The 25,270-nt window shown below is 31.4% G+C and overlaps 1 protein-coding gene across 1 annotated transcript in view; it reads left to right on the top strand.

The window, feature by feature from the left end:
* Ccdc85 (coiled-coil domain-containing protein 85) overlaps positions 1 to 25,270 on the top strand; it is a 74,267-nt gene that overhangs the window by 24,653 nt on the left and 24,344 nt on the right. The window contains exons 6-8 of the mRNA XM_080171145.1: positions 1,334 to 1,532; positions 2,138 to 2,217; positions 4,567 to 4,642. Coding sequence (XP_080027271.1) covers positions 1,334 to 1,532; positions 2,138 to 2,217; positions 4,567 to 4,642 — 355 coding nt within the window. The remainder of the gene's footprint in view (positions 1 to 1,333; positions 1,533 to 2,137; positions 2,218 to 4,566; positions 4,643 to 25,270) is intronic.

Raw genomic sequence — 25,270 nt, 5'->3', positions numbered from 1 at the left:
AATGTACATACCAGAGAGAGGGGACAATGGGCTGTTTATTACACTAGTCCCCAAAATTTTATAATAACGTTTTCTTATTTGGTAGCTTAATAACTTTAGGGACTTTAGAGAATATTAATTGGTTAAATTTATTAAGTTGAATGTGTCAACCACTAATTTTAATCTAAAGGGAAGGTAGTTTTGAGAATCATCATTGGAGATGTATCAATATATCGGCCATTGTCTTATCCCTATAGATCCATATGTACATACACATTTATTATAAACATAGTTATCCCTTGTGTATATTTAGATTTATGGTTTGGAAATTTTACACACTACAAGTACCCAAAGTGTTTAAGTTTAGGAGTGAGAGAATATATTTACTAAACTTTGGGTACCAGTATAATATACAATACAATTTCCCCTCTCTCCCTGGTTGTGAGATAGAGAAATTTTGTAAGATGGACAGATTTTATTAAATACTCATATTGGAAATATTTTCAGGGGTGTTTATGTTTATTAACATTATTTTGTCATTTTCTTTGTTATTACTGTATTATAGTTAAATATTTTTGCTTTTCTTACTTTTATTAGACATAAATAGTATTTTTTATATCAGAGAACTAGTCCCCAAAGTTTTATAATAACGTTTTGTTATTCGTTGTCTTAATAAATTTGGGGACTTTTTTGATTGGTTGGTTTATTAAGTTGAGTGTTAAAAAGTTTGAACCACTAATCTTACGATAGAGAATGTTGTGTACCATCATTGGGGATGTACATTAATTTATTAGCCATTGTCTTATCCCTGTAGATCCCTATTTTTTATAACGTAAAATTTATCCAAAATATGCGATAATATTTACCCCTTAATAGTTAATCAAAAATATGAATCTTATCATTATAAAAGAAATTTATATTAATCAGATTGAGGGAGGGTTGGGACATTGGACTGTAAATTAAAGTGCTACCCAAAGTTTTATTAATACTAATATTACCATAATACATCTTAATATGTTAGTACTAAAATTTTATTACAATTAGTTAGTACAATGATTTTATTATATTTTTGTATATCATTATTGGGGGTATACATCAATTTATAATCCATTGTCTTATCCCTTAAGATTCCTGATTAATAATTTGTCTTATTCTTTATTAATGTAACTTTAAAAAGTGTCTCAAAAATCAGCCATGTGACGTCATATAAATAAGGGAGTTAATAGGAGAAAAAAAATCCCTAAAAAAGAGATGGATAATCACTAACTTTTATGACGTCACATGGCTGATTATTGAGACACTTTGTAAAGTTACTTATTAATTTTCCGATTTTAAATGTTATCTATATTTTCAGGAGTTATGCTTGTACTTGGATGAGGAAAGGGGAGGTGGTGGGGGGGCTATGCCACCCTCCACAGGGGACGGAGATGAGCTGGATGTTGAGGGGGTGGGGGCCAGGGGAGCCAGCAGGTTCCTGTGTTGTGAGTGTGGAGGCCCCACCCTCCCCTCCCACCCTCCCTCTGGAGGAGTTTCTCTGTTGACAGGGATGACTAGTAATATATGTCTGTCTGTCTGTTTTTTTTTCTGTCTGTATGTCTGTTTGTCTTTCTCTGTCTGTCTGTCTTTTTTCTGTGTGTATGTCTGTTTGTTTTTCTGTCTCTATGTCTGTTTGTTTTTCTGTCTCTATGTCTGTTTGTTTTTCTGTCTGTCAGTCTCATTGTTTTTCTGTATGTATGTCTATATGTTTGTATGTCTGTCTGTCTATTTTTTACTGTCTGTATGTCTGTTTGTCTTTCTCTATCTGTCTGTCTTTTTCTGTATGTATGTCTGACTGTCTGTTTGTCTTTCTGTTTGTATGTCTGTATGTTTTTCTCTCTGTCTGTATGTCTGTTTGTCTTTCTATCTGTCTGTTTTTTCTGTATGCAATATTGGAATGGTAACACAAATGTCAGACCTCCGTTTCGTTTTTTGATTTACTTTTTTCTCTATAAGAAAAAAAACGATTCTTGCAAGTTTATTTTACTCGCTAAAATATAAAGAAACTATATCTCAAATCGTTAAGTCTGATATCCGAAATTTGCGTAACCCTCCCAACATTGCGTATGAACACGTACGACCGCAAGAAACGGCATCGCATTACTAGTCATCATTGATGCAGGGACTAGAGATGAGGGGGATGGTAGCTCCTCATCCACTAATAATGATGAATCTGAAATATCTGGCTCCAATTTAGTTGAGGTAAGCGCGTTACAGATGGACAGACAGACAGATAATTAGATAGACCGATAAAAATATAGATAGATAGACATGCAGACATAAAGACAGACAGGAAGAAATTCAGAAAGAAAGAAAGAGAGGCAAACATAAAGATATATAGATGGACAGTTAGAATAGATAGACTGACAGATTGATAGATAGATTGACTGATGTATAAATAGATTGACAGATGTATAGATAGATAGACAGATAGATTAGCAGATGTATAGATAGATAGACAGATAGATTGACAGATGTATAGATAGATAGACAGATAGATTGACAGATGTACAGATAGATAGACAGATAGATTGACAGATGTATAGATAGGTAGACAGATAGATTGAAAGATGTATAGATAGATAGACAGATATATTGACAGATGTATAGATAGATAACCAGATAGATTGACAGATGTAAAGATATTGTATAGGTAAATAGATCGATAGATTGACAGATGTATAGATAGATAGACAGATAGATTGATAGATGTATAGATAAATAGACAGATAGATTGACAGATGTAAAGATAGATTGACAGATGTATAGATAAGATAGATTGACAGATGTATAGATAGATAGACAGATAGATTGACAGATGTATAGATAGATAGACAGATAGATTGACAGATGTATAGATAGATAGACAGATAGATTGACAGATGTATAGATAGATAAACAGATAGATTGACAGATGTATAGATAGATAGACAGATAGATTGACAGATGTATAGATAAATAGACAGATAGATTGACAGATGTATAGATAGAGACTACTAGGAAAAGATATAGAAAGACAAATTGATAGATAGACAGATAGATTATTACACAATAAATATACTTACAGGATAGATAAATAGATAGATAGATAAAAATATTAATAAGTCATTGATAAAAATAGCTTTAAATACCATAAAATTGGCCTCCATTGTTTTAAAAGAGAAATTTCAATTTATTCGCCTTTAGATCATGTATCGGTTAGATACAGCATTGGATTACTATGTATTGGTATATGCACAGACATAATGTACATAATTTAGCTAAAATATTATATCTATTGTTTGTTTAACCGCTGGACCGATATGGGCATCCTTTATTGTAAAGCTTCTGTGGGTTCCAATTCATAGAAAACATTTCTTTTACCTAACCGTATACAAATACATTATATAGGCCCTATACATGATAACGATATCAAAAAAGGCCCGTTATTAAAAGGGGAAAAAGAAATAAATATATTAGCTCTTGAATTTAAGTCAATAAAAAATAATCTAACAAATTACAGAATGCCTTAGCCTTAAAACAGGCGCATCTCATCAAAATTAACAGTTAATACTTATGATAGCAAGGACTATAGCTACTCTATTAAAAAACTTTTACTAAAGGGTTTATTAGTTGAACATTTTAGGCACTTTTAGTTTGGGTCTAGATTTATGGGTCTTCATATAAGATACTATATATATTATTACTAGTGGCTACGCCCCCTAGAAGCCTCTAGGGGCTCTAAAGGTAGGATAGTGAAAAGTCGACGTTATCCCATTGTATATTTGAATTTCAAAAGAGAAAATATTTTTTTTTTTTGGAGGGAGGGAGTGAAGAAGCTTCACTATAAAGGAGAATAATATCGGTTCAGTGGTTAGCAAGATCCTTCGGTACAGACAAAAGACTTTCTATAATAGGATACTTTAGGTACTAGAGTAATAATTAATCCAATGTCCCCTCCCTGCTTATGTATGAATGTGCGAAAGAAAGAGAGGCATGAAATTAAAAATAATTTCCTATTGATAAATATATCAGGGATTTATGGATAAGACAATGGATGATCTTAGGAATCCTGACTATCTCACATTTTATTTATTTGCAAAGAATAAGACAAAAAGTAATAAGCTATATTTTATCTATAATTACGATGTCTACTTCTTCACCGTTCAAGTTTCCTAGATAAATTAAAATTTTTTGGTTCCCCTTCGTTTACTTCGAAATAAATTTTCATTTATTTGTTAATTACGGTAGGTAAGAATATGTTAGTATATATCGGGTATTTTGTAGACCCGCAGGGGGTTAAGACTAGATAAAAAACTATTTTCAATTTTTTTTCTCATAATTATAGGGAACGGTTTCTTAAACCGCCTTTTGTAATTAGTACAAGAATTATAATCTATTCCCCTTCCCCAAAGTAGTTATAAACCTCTGCAAGACCTATATGAAGCTACATTGTAAAGGAGAATCATAACAGTTCAGCGGTTAGTAAGATCCTTTGGTAGAAACAGACAGACACACATAGATACTGTTATTTCAATCAACCGAGAAACATAATTTTTATTTCTTTTTTAGGAACTAAATTTACTGGAAGCCCGAGAATCTTTCTACTCAAAGGAAACTATAAAACTCAAATATTCGGGTCTCAACGGTAAGATTTTTTTTAGTATTAACGTTTGTCTGTCCTTCTGTCCTTACGTACGTTCGTTATATCAAAGCTGTTTTCCTATTAATCTTTCACGAGGATTCTCGAAACAATTTGCTATATCATCATAGCATTGCTAGAAAGGGTACTTAATTTTTTATTCTCAAAATGTTAAATTTTTGTTTTTCTTTTATTTATCAAATAATGAATCTCATGAATCTCGTGACAATTAAAAAGTTTTTTTTGTGAATTTGTAGTTGAGACAAATCTAATTAAAAGTAGGTTTTTTGATAGAGATAGTTTACAAAAGCTGTTTATTACCCTAGTCCCCAAAGTTTTATAAAAACAGTTTTTTTATTTGTTGGTATAACAACTTTGGGGACTTCAGTGAATTTTGATTGGTTGTTTCATTAAATTGAGTGTTCACATGTTTCAACCACTAACTTTAATTAAAGAAGGGGAAATTTTGTATATTATAATTGGGGATTTACATTTATTTATCTGCCATTGTCTTATCCCTTTAGATTCCTGAGTCTTTGAAGATATGGGTGGGTAATTGGGGTTAAGATTAATTTAATCACTTTATTTAAGAAATTTTTGGTTTTGATTATGCTAAGTTTTAACAAAACCTTTTGTTTTTAAAAATTTTTTTGGTGGGTTAGATAATTGATATAATTAAATATTTATTTATGGTGTTAAAACCAATTTTTTGGTTTTATATTTTAAATGCCTTTGTGCTTTTAAGAAACCTTAGCTTTTAAATTAATTTTAGGTAATTTAAAAGCTTAACTTAAAATTGTGTTTATATAAATGTATTCTCCAGTGTGGCTTCGAAACCGATTAATATCCGCTGGATTAGAACCGGTTCTCAGCCATACTGAAAAATCATTCATAGCACGGCATTATAGACAATTTTCCACGAATATTAAAACAAAAATCATGTAACTAATAATAGTTTTGTTAGCCTGAGCTTTCGGCCCTCCATGGCTTATAAAACTGGTTTTAACCTTATAATTTTTAATTTAATATCCGCAGAAAGCTGTCTATAAAACGATGTAAGTAATGCAGTGCTGCTTCTAATAATAATAATAAAAGACAATTGAATATCTTTATAGCTTTTTGACTTTTTTGTGTTACTTTACTGGAACGACAAAAATAACCTTTTGAAAAGAGATTTGACACTAAGCAGACGTCTTTTCATTTGTTGGGCAGTTTTCTAAAAATCCTACAAATGGTTTTTCTCCTATTTATAGCCCCTGTGGGGGCTCTAATCCTTTGGGACTTATTTCTTAACCATGTTGGGCAATCATTAACATTTACATAACCTAAAATAACCTATCCATAGCTACTGTGAAAATACGACAAATCCGCTACTTCGTTTTCTTTCCATGTTCAAGCTAAGTTTATTCATAATTTTTTGTTGCTAAAATAAAATAAAAAAAATTACTTTATTGGAAAAACATATTCTTTTATAATATTTGTTTTCTATTTATAAAAGCTACTAGAAAGTAAACTGGGGTTTTTCAAATAACACCAAAATATTAAGGCAGCCTTTTCATAGAATGGTAGTTTTGCATCCCCAATCATGATAAACAAAATTAACCTCTATAAAGATTACAATTATTGATGGAAAAGTAAGTATTTTCTCCAATTTGATAATAATAAAAATATATTTTTTTATTTTGATTACCGTGAAATAGAAATATAAACATTTGGGTAACACCTGGAATCTAAAGGGATAGGACAATGCACGATAAATTGAGGTAAATCTTCAATAATGATTATAAAAATTACCTATGCTGTACATAAAAATTATTGATTAAAAAATTTGAATACTGATAGTTTGAACCAACAAATTAGGATAGCAGTAGCAAGTATTTATAAAACATTGAATACAAATAAAATTTACAGACCAATGTCCCCTCCCTCTCTGTGTAACACAAAAAAAACTAATAGAAACAAGAGTGACAAGATTTATGAAAAAATAGAAGGGGGGGACATTGGGCTATTTATTACACTAGTCCCCACTAGTCTTATATTATAATGTTTTCTAATTCGTTGGTCTAACAACTTTGAGGACTTTTATAGAATATAAGTGGTTGGTTCAGTAAGTTGAGTGTTCAAACGTTTCAGCCAGTAATTGTAATCTCTAGAATGGATAATTCTGTATATCATCACTGGGGATGTATATCAATTTATCGTTCATTGTCTTATCCTTTTAAATCTCTGAATTCTCCCTTAAGTCTTAGAGCTATTTTAATTATAACAACAAACTGTCATACACTAAATATAGAAAAACTTCACAATCAATAAATATATCAATTTAATCATAACACGATTCTATGACTTAAACATTTTTATTTTCTTTAATTTAAAATCTATTTTATCGAGAAATTAATTTTACTTTCTCTATTTTAAGCAGGGATCTAAAGGGATAAGACAATGGAATATAAATTTATGTACACCCCAAATTATTTCCAATATGGGTTTGAAAACGATTAATATCCAGTGAATTAGATCTACTGACAAATTATGTATACCATCGTAGTACAGAAACTTTAAATTCAATATTAAAATTAAAAAAAAACTAGTTAAAAATACCAGTTTTGTTAGGCCAGGCCTTCGGCCTTTTGATATCCGCGGGAAGCTGTCTATAATACGATGCGATAATAACTATTAAATCTTTGAATAAATGTTTGTTTATTTTTGTATATTTATTTGTTTGTTTTGTATTATTGAGTATCTAACCAAAAAATTATTCAATTCTAAACACGTTAATACCCAGGGTAGAAAGGAATAAGACAATTGCCGATAAGTTGATGTACACCCTATTGATGATACACAAAATTACCCCTTCTGTAGATTACAAATAGTTGTTGTAATGTTTGGACACTCAACTAAATGAACCAAAAAATCAAAATTTATTAAATTTCCTCAACATTGGTAAGCAGAAACGAATAAGAAAACGTTATCATAAGACTTTGGGGACTAGCGTAATAAACAGCCCTATGTCCCTTCCCTCCCTATTAATACCTTTTCAAAAACATTTTATCAATCAATTATATTATATCTAACAATCTTTGAATCAATAATACATACATCCATAAATTTATCTATCTATCCATCTAACTATCAAAATTCTTTTCTATCATATAGAATCTTTCAAACTATGGGTGGTAGGAGACATTGGACTGAGAATTATAATGGGACCATTTTAAACCAACAATTTTAATCAACAGAATAGTGGTAATCTTGTTTATCATAATTGAGTGAATACATAAAAGTCCATTGTCTTATCCCTTTAGAATATAATTAAGGTTAGATTAGCTTTACAAGCCATAACAAGCTCATAGCTGATCGATATGGGGGTCAAAAAGCATGTAAGACCTTTTCTTACTTAATATACTTTTTGGTGATGTCGAACCCAGGGATTTTAAGGGGTAAGAAAATGTACGATAACTTGATGACGATAAACAAAATTGCCTCCTCTATAGATTAAATTTGTTAGTGGAAAAGTTTGAACACCAGCAAATCAAGATTTGATAAAGATACCTAGTTAAGATAATGTGATTAAAAAAAATTTGGGAACTAGTGTAATTTACAGCATAGACTATCTCAATTCATGACTAGATAAATCAATGCATAGATAGATGGACATATAAAAGGATAGATAGATAGATAGAAAAATAAGCAAAAAGTATTATTCAGAGCATAGCCTATTACTCAATTGAAGGTCGGCTATATGCTGCTGTTTTTGTACAGTATTTTAATAAAACAGTTAATTTATTTTAATAAAACAGCTAAAAAGTATATCCATAAGTTTACAAGCATCAATAATAGCAGTAAAAAGAACATTTAATTGAAATACATAAATTTTAAAGGAGGAAAACGTCAGGGAGGGAGGGGATATTGGGCTGTTTATTGTACTCGTCCCCAAAGTTTTAAAATAACGTTTTATTGTGCATTCGATTAGTAACTTTTTGGACTTTCATAGAATTTGGATTGGCAGGTTCATTAAATTGAGCGTCAAAACGTAAAAACCATTAATTGTAATATACATAAGTGAAAACGTTGTATATTATCATTTGGGATTTACATCAATTTATTTGGCATTGTCTTATCCCTTAAGATCCCTGGAAAACGTCGCATTAAATGCTGTAAAATTTCTTTTATATGATTTTAAGTGATAATGTTTGAACACTACTTTTGTGCTTAAATAAAAGTAATGTGTTAAGCAGAGAAATGAGCACAAGTGCTGATACATTTATACAAATTTTTCGTGTAATAATTTTGATAGAGAAAAGGAACAATGAGCTGTTTATTAAATTAGTCCCCAAAGTTTATAATAACGTTTTCTTATAGGTTGGCTTAATGCCTTTGGGGACTTAAATGAATTTTGATTGGCTGTTTTATTAAGTTGAGTGTTCAAATGTTTCAACTACTAATTTTGTGTTTCATTATTGGGGATGTTCATCAATTTATCGGCCATTGTCTTATCCCTTCAGATAACTGCCTTAAAAAAATTTAGAAATTGAAATTACAGAAAAAGTAAAATCGGACAGATAAATAAAAATATTTACATTATGGGAACGTCAAGAAACGAGAGGCCATGAATTTTGTTTAAACACTTAGAACATAAAAACTTGTACAATTACTACATCTCATTTCCTTATTTGCTAGGTACATAGATAGATAGATAATTAGATAGGTAGATAGGTAGAGTTTAAGAAGAGAGTTTAACGTTGAATATTGAGATAGAGGAATGAAAGATAGATATCAAGCCAATTTTTAAAACGATAGGACATTTCTATCATGTCTAAATTAAATATTAGAGTTAACCATTACGGACGAACGGACCGACCCTAATTTTTAAAAAGCTTTGCTTAAAAACAAAAAAACTACGAGAACTACCAGAGAGAGAAATGGGCTGATTATTACACTAGTCCCCAAAGTTTTATAGTAATGCTTTCTTAATCGTTGGTTAAACAATCTTAGGGATGTTATTGAATTTTGATTGGTTGTTTAATTAATTTGAGTGTTCAAACGTTTCAACCACTAATTGGAAAGGGTAATTTCATATATCATCAGTGGGGATATACAAAAATTTAAAGGCCATTGTCTTATCCCTTGGAACTATCCCTAGACACTACGGAGAAACAAGCAAAGGTTGAATTTAATTTCCTTGTAAAATTAAAAACATCTCAATTCAACTTCAGAAATTAAAGATTAGTTAAAATTCCACAAAAAAAGAAGAACAAATATTTTAAGTTATTTATGGACAATCCTTAAAAGTCACAAGAGTCTGTCTGTGCATCTGGCGCAACATCTCGTTTACCACTGCATGGACCGATATGGTTCTTCCTTACAGTGAAGCTTTTAATAGGTCCAGGGAAGGCCTCTTGGGGCATTGTTCCAGTATGAAATATTTAAAATCATTGAGTTAAGTAGAATAGTTATCTGAAATTTCACTATTCAAGCTGTATTATACATTATTATTATTATTTTTTCATCAAATATGCTTGTTATTGCTGCGCTTCTTAAGGATATAATTCTTTTCAAATGATCAAACATATTGATTTTGCTATGGCTTTATCTCTGAATATTATCAAGGATCTAAAGGGATAAGACAATGACAAATAAAATGATGCTACGCAAAAAAAAAACATATTACAATTAGTGGTAAAAACGTTTGAACATTAAACTTTATGAACCAACCAATCAAAATTTAGTAGAAGTCCCCAAAGTTGTTCAGCCAACGAATAAGAAAACGTTATAATAAAATTTTGGGGACTAGTGTAATAAACAGTCCAATGTCCCCTCCTTCCCTGAAATATTATCCTATCCAAAGAAAATATACAATATATATATTATCCTGAAAAGTTTTTGTGCGGCTTTTTTCATTTCTTCATTTTGGAAAGATGTTTTTACTAACATGATATTTGTAGCAAGTTTTATAGCTAAAATATACATCTTGTTCTCTCTTTCTTTTAAATTTCTTATTATCTCTATCTCTCTCTCTCTCTCTCTTTGCTCTCTCTCTCTCTCTTTGCTCTCTCTCTCTCTCTTTGCTCTCTCTCTCTCTCTCTCTCTCTCTCTCTCTCTCTCTCTCTCTCTCTCTCTCTCTCTCTCTCTCTCTCTCTCTCTCTCTCTCTCTCTCTCTCTCTCTCTCTCTCTTTCTCGTACAGCTATTGAAAACCATATACTAAAGTAACAGGATGTCTGTCTTTTTGTCTGTCTGTGTGTTTGTATGTTTGTACCGAAGGATCTCGCTAACCATTGAACCGATAGGTTTTCCTTAATAGGGTAGCATATCATAGATCCCGGGAAGGTTTATAACTAATTTAGGGTAGGGTACCACCACTCTCCCAAGAGAAATCACAATCAATTTTTTACTCTAGAAGATTCTAACGCAATATAGCTAGGCATCGTAGAGACTTGAACAACTTCGGGTAACAAAATCAGGGTCATATAGAAAATAGTTGCTTGTTATTACTTAGTTAGATTTAAAACAAAGATAAAAGGCGAAGACGCTAGTAATTAAATAGTAAAAACAAAAGAAAAATTACTTAAATTAAAAGAAATGAAATAAAATATTATAATTCAAAGCTAAAAGAAAGTTATTAAGCACTTTTTACACGTAATGACTTGTCAAACGTCGTAATAACAATGGCCAAAAAAAGTCGGGGAGGGAGGGGACAGTTGGCTGTTTATTACACTAGTTCCCAAAGTTTCATAATAACGTTTTCATACTCGTTGGCTTATTATTCTTGAGGACTTTAATTTAATTTTGATTGGTTTGTTCATTAAGTTCATTAACGTTTCAACAAACTAATTGTAATCTACAGCAGGGGTAATTGTGTGAATCATCATTTGGGATGTACATCAATTTATCGGCCATTGTCTCGTCCCCTCAGATCCCTTCAAAACAGCAGACTACAACAATTTTGATCTTTAGAAGGTCTTATCCTTTAAGTCCATTTATAGCATATATGATAGTAAAGCTGTATGAATTTTTATATTTAATATTTATTTTACATCGCCAATCTTCAAACATATAAAATTATACTACAAATAGTAAATTTTTTCGTAAAATTTTTATAGCTATATCATGAGGGTTGCTATAAAATGACAGGAATCTAAAGGGATAAGACAATGGCTGTTAAATTGGTGTACATCTCCAATGACGATACACAAAATTATTTCTTTTTTGTTTGTACACTCGACTAAATGAACCAACAAAGTTCAATATAAGTCCCCAAGGTTGTTAAGCCAAAGAATAAGAAAACATTATTAGATAACTTTGGGAACTATAGTTCTAAGTCCCTTTCCTCTCTGATAAAATGATGATGATTTTTCACAAAAAAATGTTTTTAAAAACCTCTTTATTTGCTATTAATAAGAGAATGTCTTGAATACATCATAAAAAATGATATGTTTGAACAGAAAAAAAAATTTGCTAATTCGCAGGGATCTTAAGGGATAAGACAATGGATGATAAGTGGATTTATTCTCAATTATAATAAATCAATTAGCCCTTATGAAAATAAATTATCGGTGGAAATGTTTGGACACTCCAGATATGTACCTAAGAATAAGTACCTAAAGTGTGTAAATAAACCAAATGAGATAATATGTTTATAAAACTTTGGGGACTAGTATAATTTCCCCTCCCTCCCTGCTATAACGATTCTTATTCGATGGCTAAAAAACTTTAGGTACTTTTGAACCAATAATTTTAATTTAAAGTGGTAAGGGTTCGTGTTATTTTGTTTATTATCATTAGGGAGGTTGGAAAATGTTCCCTCCATTGTCTTATCCCTTAATATCCCTGAAAATACTTGTATCAAATTAAAAGAATAAAAAATTAATGGAAAGTAAGTTGGAGTCTTATTAAACAGGGAAGGAGGGAACAGTGGGCTGTTTATTACACTGGTCCCCAAAGTTTTATAATTACGTTTTCTTATTCGTTGGCTCAACAACTTAGGGGACTACATTAAATTTTGATTAGTTGCATCATTAAGTTGTGTGTGCAACCACTAATTGTAATCTAAAGTAGGTGTAATTTTGTGTATTATCATTGGGAATGTACATCAATTTATCGGCCATTGTCTAATTTCTTTAGATCCCTGCTTATTAAAGGCCTGTGCTTAAAAAACACAGAACAAATAAAATAGATAAAAGGTCATGTATCTGCTAATGTACAGGGATATAAAGGGATAAGACAATCAACGATAATATTATGTACATTACCAATGATGTTATACAATCTTAAGATTGAATTAATTATTGGAAAGTTTGGGCCCTTTATGTTTGGAACAAAACAATGAGAATTTAATACAAGTTTTGAGCAAACTTACAGTCCCCTCTATAAATTGAAAATGTAATTCTTTTATTATTGTTTTCTAAATGATTCTATGGGGTTTAAAAAAAGGGGCGCAAGTCATTGGGCATCAATTAATATAATTTTAATGCCATTTTAAGATGCAAAGCTTCTCATAAATTAATTTTTCTGCACAATTAAAAACCTAAATTTAGAGCTTCTGTAAGGTGAAGGGGTTGAAAAATAGCTTTAAACTTTCGATTCAAAAATAAAAAAGTCAATTATAATCCCAGAACTTATATAAATATGCTATTAAATGGAGAACTGAAAAGGTTTAGTGGTTTAAAAGATCTTAATTGATAACCAGTAAAACTTTACTATTTTATATGATAGGATGTTTAGAAAACCTTATATGGCTCCTGACATGTATAGTGAAATAAATTGAAATTCCACCCTGCCCCATTTTTAATTTATTTCTCCAAATTTTATAGGAATGTATTTTTATGCCCTACATATTATCAAAATGACGGACAGACCAACGCCTAATGCTTATTATAGAGTAGCTTTTCTGTAATAAAACATAAATGCAATTAAAATATGTTGTTATGTCCATTCTTATTATATACACAAGTTGGGACATGGATTCTATAATGGCTTGTTAAAATATCGTTAAATTCAGAGATAGAAAGGTAACAATGGGCTATTTAGTCTCCAAAGTTTTCTTATATGTTAGCTAAACAACTTTGAGGACTTTAGTTAATTTTGATTGGTTGGTTAATTAAGTTATGTATTTAAACATTTTAAATACTAATTTTGATCTACAGTTGGGGTAATTTTGTGTATCATCCTTGGGTACGTAGATTAATTTATCGGTCATTGTCTTATCCCTTTAGATACCTGGTTAAATTATAAATACAGGAAAAATAATGCTTAATGTTTGTCTTTGGTCTGTATACATATATCTCTTCTTTTATTCTAGCAATGAAATTTTATTTAAAACGATGACTGTAAAAAGTTTTCTTCAATGGATATAGAATACGCGGATATTGTGAAAGGGGAAATTTTTGTTGTCAATTTAAGTTACAAATATAGTCCTCATTAATTGGTCAGGCGTTCCAAGGGGAAGGGTTGGTGTTAAGTCATAAGCTAAGAGATACATTTTTCAGGGTATGTGAGAATCTTTTACAATATCCACGTATTATATATTTATTATGTTTTCTTATATTAATGGGTCAGCTAAACAGATAAGTTTTCTAAGAAATATAAAATTGCCAGGGATTTTAAGGGATAAAACAGTGGACGATAAATTGATGTACACCCCCAATTACGATGAACTAAATTATCATTTTCTTGGCCCGTCGGTATGTGGGTTATTCTTCAAAGTACTTATTTAAAAAAGGTTTTTGAATTTATTAATTTTAGTAAAATCTGAATTTAGCTCTATAATTCACTTTGTCTGTTTGTCTTTTTGTGATTCGCTACTTATTGATGTTGTCATCCTTGTTATTAAGAAAAAATATCTAAATAATTAAAGAGCTTCTTTTTAACCTTGAATTTTAAATGGGCAGTAGAGAATGATATATTCAATAATAAGAAAAAAGAAACTGGGAGGGAGGGGACATTGGACTGTAAATTATACTGATACCCAAAGTTTTGCAAACATGTATTCTCATTATGTAGCTTTAAAAAATGGGTATTTTTATTTAAACCAGCAGTGTCCAAACTTTTTAACGTATAATATTTATTTATAGAAGAGTTAATTTTATATACATCATTCGGTACTTTTAAAAAACATCCAAAATTGTTGAGGAGTTACGCTGATAAAAATATTTAAAATTTTAATGATTTAATTGACCCATATTTCTTGTAAAGATTTTGATTATAGGATGAATTTTAATATTTTTGAAATATCATTATTTTAACTTTAAATCATTAGTTGGAATTCAAATTAAACAATCAAATATATTTCAACTACCCTAAAATAATCAGGGATCTTAAGGGATAAGACAATGGACGATAAATGATCTTCTTTAATTATATTAAAATTACCCCTTCTGTATATTAAAATTATTGGGTGAAAAGTTTGGGTACCTGTACGAACTACAGCTTAAATGCAGGGATCTAAAGGGATAAGACAATGGCCGATAAATTGATGTACATCCCCAATGATGATACACAAAATTACTCTTTTCGTAGATTACAGTTAGTGGTTAAAACGTTTGGACACTCAACTTAATAAACCAACCAATCAATATTCACTTAAGTCCCCAATGTTGTTAGGCCAACGAATAATAAAACGTTATTATAAAACTTTGGGGACTAGTGTAATAAACATCCCATTGTCCCCTCACTCTTTCTGGCTGAAATGTTCACTCCCTCCATAAGAATTACAATACTTTTGAATAGATTTGTCCTTGATATAATTTAAATCCTTCTTAGGCAAATTAATTTATGCAAAAATATTTAATGAAAAGACCAAAGAATTTAAATTATTTTTCTGCTTTACAGTTAACTTACAAAACAGCTAAATTATATTTCTATTTGTAGCGAAGTCTTTGTATAGTTCTAAATGGTCGTTTGTCTTTCTGTCTGTATGTAGGATACGTCAAAGTCAGGTATCTTTAGGGATAAGACAAAGGATGATAAATTGATCACTCCTTTAAAAACTTGTCATTTGAAAAGTATGTAATACACTTTTTAAAAATGTGTTTATAAAACTTTGGGTACCAGTATAATTTACAGTCAAATGTCCCCCCCCCCCCCCAACCTTCAATCATTAATTTTGTCCGTATGTCTGTTTTGCTCTTTTCATTATTATTTTATTTTCTTAAATGTGTGAACATATTATGCTGGCATATGGAAAATTATTTCCTTCTTGACCATTTCACCCTCCCATTTATGTAATAAAATGTTGCAGACAAAAAAAAACATAAAACAAGCAGAAAAATGTAATGTAATTTTTACTAGAGAAGGAAAGGACTAATTCGTTGGCTTAAAACCTTAGGGAACTTTATCTTATTTTTTTTCATTTATATTTGGAATAGTGATTCCAGAAATAACAAGATACAATATTAGCGAAACATTCCTAAAATCAAGTCCTAAAAATGTATGTATGCCCCTTAAAAGAATCTTATATCATAAAAAAGTTAATATACAACTTTGTATATATATACTGATACATACTTAAATTAAATTAGTTCTAACACTCTACAAGTGTTAATGTTCCTTTGTCTTACCCTTTCAGAGCTTCAATTGTGGATGTTGTCATCCTTGTTTTTTTTAAATATTATCTTTCCTGATTCTCATGTAATTCAAAGATTCAATTAACTTTTATAATCTTTTGTGCATTTCAAAAAAGTGTTCTTTCAAAAATTCAAAATTAAATTTGTAAAAAAGCTAAAAAAAGGTTAAAAATTGAAGCAAAAAGCATTAAACTTGTGATTTTCTATAACTATAGACGTTCCGGGGGGAGGGGTAGATGTATGGAATGTTTAGTACCCCCTCTCTAACCTTGAAATACATTATTTCACCCCCTTAATTTTTTTATAAATACATTAGAAAGCCCTTATTTTACCCCCCTTAAAACAAAAAGCTTGGACGTCCCTACCTATAATGCTTTTTAATGATTTGTAAGTTTGTTTTATGCAATGAATTGTAATCTCTTATTAACAGAAAGGGATATAAGACTGTAAATTATAATGGTACCCAAAGTTTTTATTTACACGCTCTCTCATTTGTTGGCTTATCAAATCTAGATTGCTTGTTTTTAAATAGCAGTGTTCAATCATTTCAACCTATTTATCGTCCATTGTGTTATCCCAGCCAATTTTATCATTTAATATCATATTATTCTTTTATTTTAGGTAAGTAACAAGTAATTCTGCCTTTCATAGCTTGCAAAGTTTTGTAATGGTTTTCAAGTAATTTATCCAACTAATACTTTTATGAAATTAACAGGATGTCTGTCTGTCTATCTGTCTGTTAGTGTGTACCGAAGGATCTCACAAACCGCTGAACTGATATAGTTCTCCCTTACAGTGAAGCTTCATATAGATTCTGGGAAAGTTTTATACTAATTTGGGGGAGGGCACCACCACCCTCCCAGGAAAATTTGCAAAATAAACTATCCACATCTAGTGGCTAAAAATCTATTTTTTGTTAACATAGATTGAAAAAAAAATATTTTACGTGCCCCTAGAGGCCTCTAAGGATGCAACCATAAGCATATAATATATATATATAAAGCTATATTATCTAGTGTAAAATTTTGTAGTTTTAAAGAACCACCGACATTTTAAAATGACATGATGATTAAATACAAAATGAAATGGTTGGGAAATGTTGAAATACGTTTTGGGTCAGTTTTTATAAAGCGTAGCATCTGTATAAGTCTTTATTTCAAACGCTAAAAGTTGTTATTTTTTGTCTTTATGCCATTAGATATTTATAATCTATCTTATAGCATAGATAAATTAACAGATAAATTGAGTTTTAGAGTAGATTATCGGTAGGAGGAATTACCAAAATAAATTCAATAATAAGGACTATATAACGGCCAATAAAATCAAGTTATTTCTAAAAATGTTTAGAATATACGGACGGACGGATAAAGTGAGTTATGGAGTAGGTTTTTCCAAAGTACTGTGTCTCTATCCTATATACCATCCAAGTAAATTGATTTACTTCCATAACATTAGCAGACAATGAAAGTATAATTAATTATAGAATAGCTTCGCTTATAGTAACCAAAGAAGATCCTTATTCTATGATAGTAACCTATTTAAATTTGTTATTGAGGAAATATTAAATTCCTAAAAAGTCCTTTAAACAAATTGTGCTTTATAGTTGAGAGAGTCAAATGGTTCGTTGTTAAGAGCACGCTTTTTATATTAGGAATTTCCATAAAACCGTAGATTTTTTCTTATTAATAGTTAATTTGGGGATATTTAACTCGCGACTGGTACCACGTCATAACTAAAGACTTTATTACTGCTGCTATGTCAGGTGCGCGACATAAATAGTTAGAGTAGAGGGGAATGCCTTGGCCCATAATCACGCGCAACTCATTGCCATACACAGTTAGGACATTTTAGACAAAGGTCGTGCAATCAAAGGATTGGATGTCTGTTGGATGTAACTTAATCTAATACAAGCGGCAAATACCTCATTTTTTGTTATAAAATATTAATTTTCACATTGATTGATTTGTATTATGCTTGAATGTATAAACGTATTTTGATGTATCCCACCCAAAGATTGTCTATCTATCTAATCAAAACTAGGCCGATCTCGAGCATGATATATATATGTTAGAACAAGGATGACAACATCCATAAAAGCGATGCCCTGCAATCAGAAGGTAGAACAAACAAACATTAACACTTTATATGAAGAATATAAAATTATAAGTCTAAAAATTAAGTCTAAAGGCAAGATACTGTTTAAGGTCATACTTATATTTTTACGACCATAGACGTCCATGGGGGGGGGGGGTAATGGACGATTACCCCTCCCCCCCCCCCATTTAAAATTTACCCCTATTCTGGGAGTGCCGTAGGCACCCCTAACCATTTAGGAGGGGGTGTTTACCCCCTCCAAACAAATTTGGGGGGATAATTTACCCCCCCCCCCCCCCCCCCCCCAAGCACATTTTACCCCCGGGGTAAAAATTTTAGGGGGGGGGGGGTATTTGCGGCGTGCTTCGCACGCCATTTTACCCCCCCTTAAAAAAATTTTACCCCCCCCCCAAAAAAAAGCTTGGACGTCTATGTTTAGAACTTTATTATAGAGATTCTTTGCTCATAACATTGTACTTTGTTATCCTAGGAATCAGTACTAATTAGATTTAATAGAATAATCAAAGTATACAAAAATGTTATCAAAAAATTATTATCATATTTTAAATGGACTTTCAGTAAACGATTATAGAGTTGCTACGCTTTTTAAATTGTGTCTAACTGCTACAGGAATCCTCATCCCTCCCCAAATTTAACATAAACAAATGCATGAAATTTAAACATTTTATATTTATAAAATAACATCTTTTTAGGGTCTAAAGAAAAGCTTTCCTCTTTATGGCTTGGTTTATATATACATGTAAACATCTACAAATCCTATAGTTATAAAATACAAAATATGACATTACAATCTTAACCTATTGTAGCTTTGAAAAATGCTGTTATATTACTATAACTATAAGATCTCAGAACCCGTCCTATACATCGTTAGACCTCATTTTCGTGTCATTTAAAATGTCATTTATGATAGGTGGATGTTTATATACAAACGTTTGAGAGAGATAGATTGATAATATGCCATAAAGATGACGAAAGATAGATTGATGAATAAGAGATAAAAATAGATAGATAGATAAATATAGTAAGTACGATAAAACTAAAAAGAAAAGCGAACAGAGAGAAAGACAGTTAGACATATAGACAGATAGACAGACAGACGGATAGACAAATAGAAAGACAGACAGAAAGGAAGAAAAACAGACAAATAGACAGACATAAAGACAAACAGACAGATAGATAGAAAATAGTGAATGAAAAAGAGAGATCAACGAGTAAAAAGGAGATAGAGTAAAGTAAAAGAGAAACGAGCGAGAAATAAAGAGACAAAATTAAAAAACGTAGTAAAAAAAACTTTGGGTACAAGTGCAAATTACAGTCCAATGTAATAACAAATGATAACAAAACAAGGATCACAACATCCATAAGTAGCGAAGTCAAAAAAAATCACGAAATCTTTTATATAGTTTTATCTTTTTTAGTAGCGAAGCTACTCTATAATTCACGTTGTCCGTCCGTCCGTCCATCAGTCAGTCCGTCAGTCCGTAACGCTATGGGGGAAATGGGATTTACTCAGCTCCTATAAAAGATAGAATGCTAAAAATTTTTGACAACATTCCCATTATTAAGGAGCACAATTGACTATAAGACATCATTTCGGTCGGACCGATTTTTAGCAGGTTTTAGGCTATTTTTATATTTTTCACATTTTTCTCCATATCTTCAGTGTTTATGGTCCGATTTTCAAAATTTTTTCAGTTACAGATATCAAAATTAAATTTCCTGTCGTTTAAAGAAACAATCATGAAGGCCAGACTGCCTTTTTAGCAGGTTTTAGGCTATTTTTATATTTTTCACATTTTTCTCCATATCTTCAGTGTATGGTCCGATTTTCAAAATGTTTTCAGTTATAGATATCAAAATTAAATTTTCCGTCTTTTAAAGAAGACAATCATGACGGCCAGACTGCCTTTTCAGCAGGTTTTAGGCTGTTTTTTTATATTTTTAACATTTTTATTTTCAAAATTTTTTCAGTTGTAGATATCAAAATTAAATTTCCCGTCTTTCAAGGAAATAACCATGACGGCCAGACTGCCTTTTTGGCAGGTTTTAGGCTATTTATAAATATATTTAACACTTTTTTCCATATCTTCAGTGTATATGGTCCGATTTTTCAAATTTTTAAGTTTTTAAGGATTTAAAAATTAAATTTTTTGTCGTTTTAAGAAAACAACCATGGCGGCCAGACTGCCTTTTATCAGGTTTTTGGCTATTTTTATATGTTTTACATATTTCCCAAGATCTTTGTTTATTTTGATCCAATTTTCAAACTTTTATGGGATATCAGTATCAAAATAATTTTTCCCATTGTTATGAGCATCTTTAATATAATTTACTTTGACCATCGTCATCATACAAAATAAAACAAGGTTTCATATTTATTTTATCCAATAAATTTATTCTTGATTTTAGTAAAAACCTTTTAAATCTAAGCAGTACGTATTCCCATCTACGATTTTTTGTGCTTCGCTACTTATGGATGTTGTCATCCTTGTTTTTGTAGTCTGACTGATATAAGATGTGCTGAAAATGGATTGCCTATTTCTTACCTAATTTCCAAAGTTGTACAGCAGATAACCCAATTATTGCAAACACTATTTTCAGCTACTCCGGTCAAAGGGAAAAGCGGTATAATGCATAAACGATTTATACATTATACATTCAAAACTTTTGGAAACTAAAATTCAGTACATCTGATATAAAGAACAAAACAAAGTATATGTTATAAAATGTTTAGCTTTTTATCTTTAATATCAGCCGAGAAAATCATACTTCTCCCTTAGCGTTACAAACTGACTGACGGGCAGACAAAGTGAATTATAGAGTAGCTTTACTTCTGATCTCAACCTAATTAGGACACAAATTAAACCATAATTTAGCTATCATTAGGGTACTTTGGGATTATACAGACATCTTAAGGGATAAGACAATGAATGATAAATTGATTTAAACCTTCAATTATGATGAACAAATTATCCTTCATATATATTAGATTGGTGGAAAAGTTTAGATACTGCTAGTCTGTTTAACTTGGGGACGGTTATATTTACAGGCTAATGTCCCCTCCCTCTCTGTTTTAATTTATAAGATAAAGACAAATTTATAGAACACTGTAGACAATGTTAATAGTTATTTATCGCATCGTATTATAGACAGCTTTGAAAAATTATAAGATTAATACTAGTTTTTTTAAGCACCCAGAGGAACCGAAGACTTAAGCTAAAAAACTAGTATTAATGTAAATATTTTAATGTTCACTGTCTATAATACGATAGGATATATGATTTTTTATCTAATGTTTTTAAAAAGTCTTGAGTTTTTGAATAAATGTCCCCGCCCCTTTTGGGTATCACGAACTTGTTTTGAGTTACATTGGTGACGCCCATTTTCTATCTTGGTTTTTTTTCTCATTCACAGATTTTCTATGCATTTATGGTTGTCCGTCCGTCATACCAGATAACATTAATGTTACAATTACTACAATTGTAGCTGGACAAAGTGTCTCAAAAAATCAGCCATTTGACGTTCATCTCTTTTTATTCTTTCCTACTTTTCCTCTCATCTCCCTCATTTTTATGACGTCACGTGGCTGATTTTTTTTATAAAACACTTTGTCTAGCTATCTACAATTGTTCAATTATGATTTCTGGAACGATATGCAAAATATATGAATCTCAATATGGCTTTCATTGAAATGTTAGTTCATTTAACATTATATAAAGTAAAAAACCTTTTTTCTAAAGCTAAAGATCTCGGAAAATACTGATCCGAATAGGTTGCACTTTTCATGGAAGCTTTATAAATGTCTTGAAATGTTTTTAGACTATTTTCATGAACTAGTTTTTTTTAAGAATAGAAAATTTACATTTTAAGCCCATATCTTAAAGTATCTTGAATTTTTAGCCACTAATGACAGAAAAAGGTTATAACTTTAGTTGGAAGATTCATTAATAGTATTATGGGCTCTGCTAACATTGATATTGTCATTCTTGTTGTTTAAAATTAAGATAAGCTTAAAAGCATATTTATAGATATTTGTAAGGCATGCTTCTTAGGTTACGATGTTGTTCCGATAAAAAATTTGCTTTTTTGGCTTTATCTTATTTCTTTTATTTTCTCTTTTATTACAGAGAGAGAGAGAGGGGACAACGGGCTGTTTATTAAACTAGTCCCCAAAGTTTTATAATGATGTTCAAATGTTTCAACAACGAATTTTAGTCTACTACACAGTGGTCCTCAAGGCAAAAGAAGTTTGACAAAACCTACCATAAAAACGGACTATATGGCCATCAAATATACACATTGGAGGGCCAGGAACTGATTTTCTTAAAATCATAGCTGTTCCTTCTTGGGGTTTATTCCATTTTAAAGTTAACAGACCAAATTCCCTAAAAAATCAAGGTTGTTTGTCGCGATTTTGTTGCTTTGGATTCAAACCTATATAACTTTGGCTGTATGAAAGACTCATGAAAGCCAAACCTACCATTGGAAAGCCTATTGAATGACAATTTCAGACATAGCTTTAAATTTTTTGTAGCTTTCTTACTTTTTGCTCTACAAGGAAAATTGTAACCAAAGGGAGAAAATTTATTGATAAATCTTTTCTCAGAAAGGCTTTCACTAGGGTATTTTGATGTAAATTTTTCAGGATTTTTCTTATGTTCAGTGATTCTTTTGATGACAAATGCAAAAAATACACTTTCATACATTTAATTTGGTATATTTGCAATTTTTCTACCTTGAGCCAAAAATTTTTTATAAAAATTATAAGTTGGTGTATATTTTTTTGTCCAAAATTGTAAATAAATTTCAGGAATAAATATTAAGAACCATCAATTGCTACATTTTACATGTGTAGTTTTAAATTTCCTATATTTATGGTTGTGTAGGAGCCTCAAAAATGCTAAACCTACCATTGTAAAGCATGTTGAACACTCTATCCAAATAAATCTAAGACTTTAAAAAAAAATTGACTTAAAAGGCTTGCACAGGATTTATGTTAGGTGTAATAAATTTCACCCAAAATGTTTTCTTTCCTACAAAATTTGGAGTAGAAGGGAGGTTACAAACCAGTAATAGTTATCACATGTCCTGTTTCAACACCAATCTATGGAGGGGTTGTGCCCCCCCCCAAAAAAAAATGGTGCAGGGCTTAGGTGCCCCTCCCCCTTTCCCCCCCTAAAAAGGGAGGGGGGTAACATTTTGATAGTTGAAAATAATGCAAAATTTAAAGAAATAATTTTTTTCAAAAATCAACAAGATATAACATTCCCCCCCCCCGGCCCCCCTCCCCTACCCCATATCTATGGATAATAATTCACAGTTGGGGGAGAGGGGGGGGTGTAAAAAGTGCATGAAAAGTTTTGAAATTTGTTTTATTTTCCTAAAATATATTTACCCCAGGGGTAACACTTTTATGGGGTGGGGGGGTATTATCTGCTATATATCTTTTAAAAAAAATTGGGGGGGGGGGTGATTTCAACCTCTCCCCCCACCTCCTTAGACATCTCTGGGAATTTTTTTCATCTTTTTTAACTCTTCCCCTTCTAAATTCTGGTAACTTCCCCCAGTTCAGGGGTTTGGGTGGGGCTAACAATCCTTCCATAGAAAAAAACCTGCTCACGTTCAATCTGCACAAAGTAAAGACCAATTTAACTTTGGGCTCGGGATGAAGTAGAGGTTAGAAACAACAATATGATGTTTGGCTGGGAAACTGCTAAAGGACTAGTCAGGCAGATGATTCTGAATTCCCACAGACCAGCAAAAATTTGCACCTGGAATGTTTGGACAATGTTTCAGTCAGGCCAGAAAGAAAACAATTGCTGAGAAATGCTTAAAGCCAGGGTTGATATCCTGGCTACCGAATCAAGGTGGACAAATAATGGAGAGTTTAAACATCATTCTGGCTTGAAAATACGTTACTCAGGCCATATGAATGAGAATCTAGGACATAAGCAAGGGGTGGCTCTTATGCTGACCAAGCAAGCAGAGCAGCAGGGTTGTCGAATTAGGCACTTTTTTTTATATTGGGCGGCCCAATTGCCCAAAAGGGTTTTGGGCGGGTTTTAGGCGCCCAATAGTGATTTTGGGCAAATGTCGTAAAAAGCATATAATAAGGATATAAAATAGCTTAAAACCATACTGAGACTTATTATTAGAAATAAAATAGCCTAAAACCATCTGAGGACCTATAAAAGCTCCACTAGAAAGGAGAACCATATCGGTTCAGCGGTTAGCAAAATCCTTTTCTAAATACAAAAAAAAGCTTACTAATCTATATAACAGTTAATATCACCGAAAATATACGCCCGCCCCACCCCACTCTTTTTTACCAACTCCCCTTTTTTTCACCCCCTCTTTTTTACCCACTCCCCTTTTTTACCCCCAAAAACGGGGGATGCCTATATCTGCCCAAGAGGACCGTACTCAGAAAATATATTGTCAACCTTGATTAACAATGACAGTACAGAACCTCCCTGGACCCTGGATAAGTATTTATATTTTATATTAAGTTTTACTCCTCGAAAATTTTCTTTAATGTTATGAGAAGGCAGCAAAATAGCCTTAAATCATACCGAAACTTATTATTTTATATAAAATAGCTTAAAACCATCTCAGGACCTATAAAAGCTCCACTGTAAAGGAGAACCATATCGGTTTAGCGGTTAGCAAGATCCTTAACTGAAAAGGAGAACCATATTGATTCAGCGGTTAGCGAAATCCTTCTCAAGATACAAAAAAAAGCTTTCTAATTTATATAATAGTTAATATCACCCAAAAAATAGGCCCGCCCTCCCTCTCTTTTTTCACCCCCTCCCCTTTTTCACTCCCCCCAAAAGGAGGGGTGCCCAAAACTGCCCAAAAGGACCTTATATTGGGCGGCCCAAAAGTGCCCGCCCAAAACTGCCCGCCCAAAAGCGCCCGCCCAAAATGACAACCCTGAGAGCAGGCCATGATCAG

This window comes from Acartia tonsa, chromosome 9, assembly GCF_053477335.1.
Source record: "Acartia tonsa isolate MP-2025a chromosome 9, ASM5347733v1, whole genome shotgun sequence".
NCBI lineage: Eukaryota > Metazoa > Arthropoda > Copepoda > Calanoida > Acartiidae > Acartia > Acartia tonsa.
This window is presented reverse-complemented; position numbering and strand designations above follow the sequence as displayed.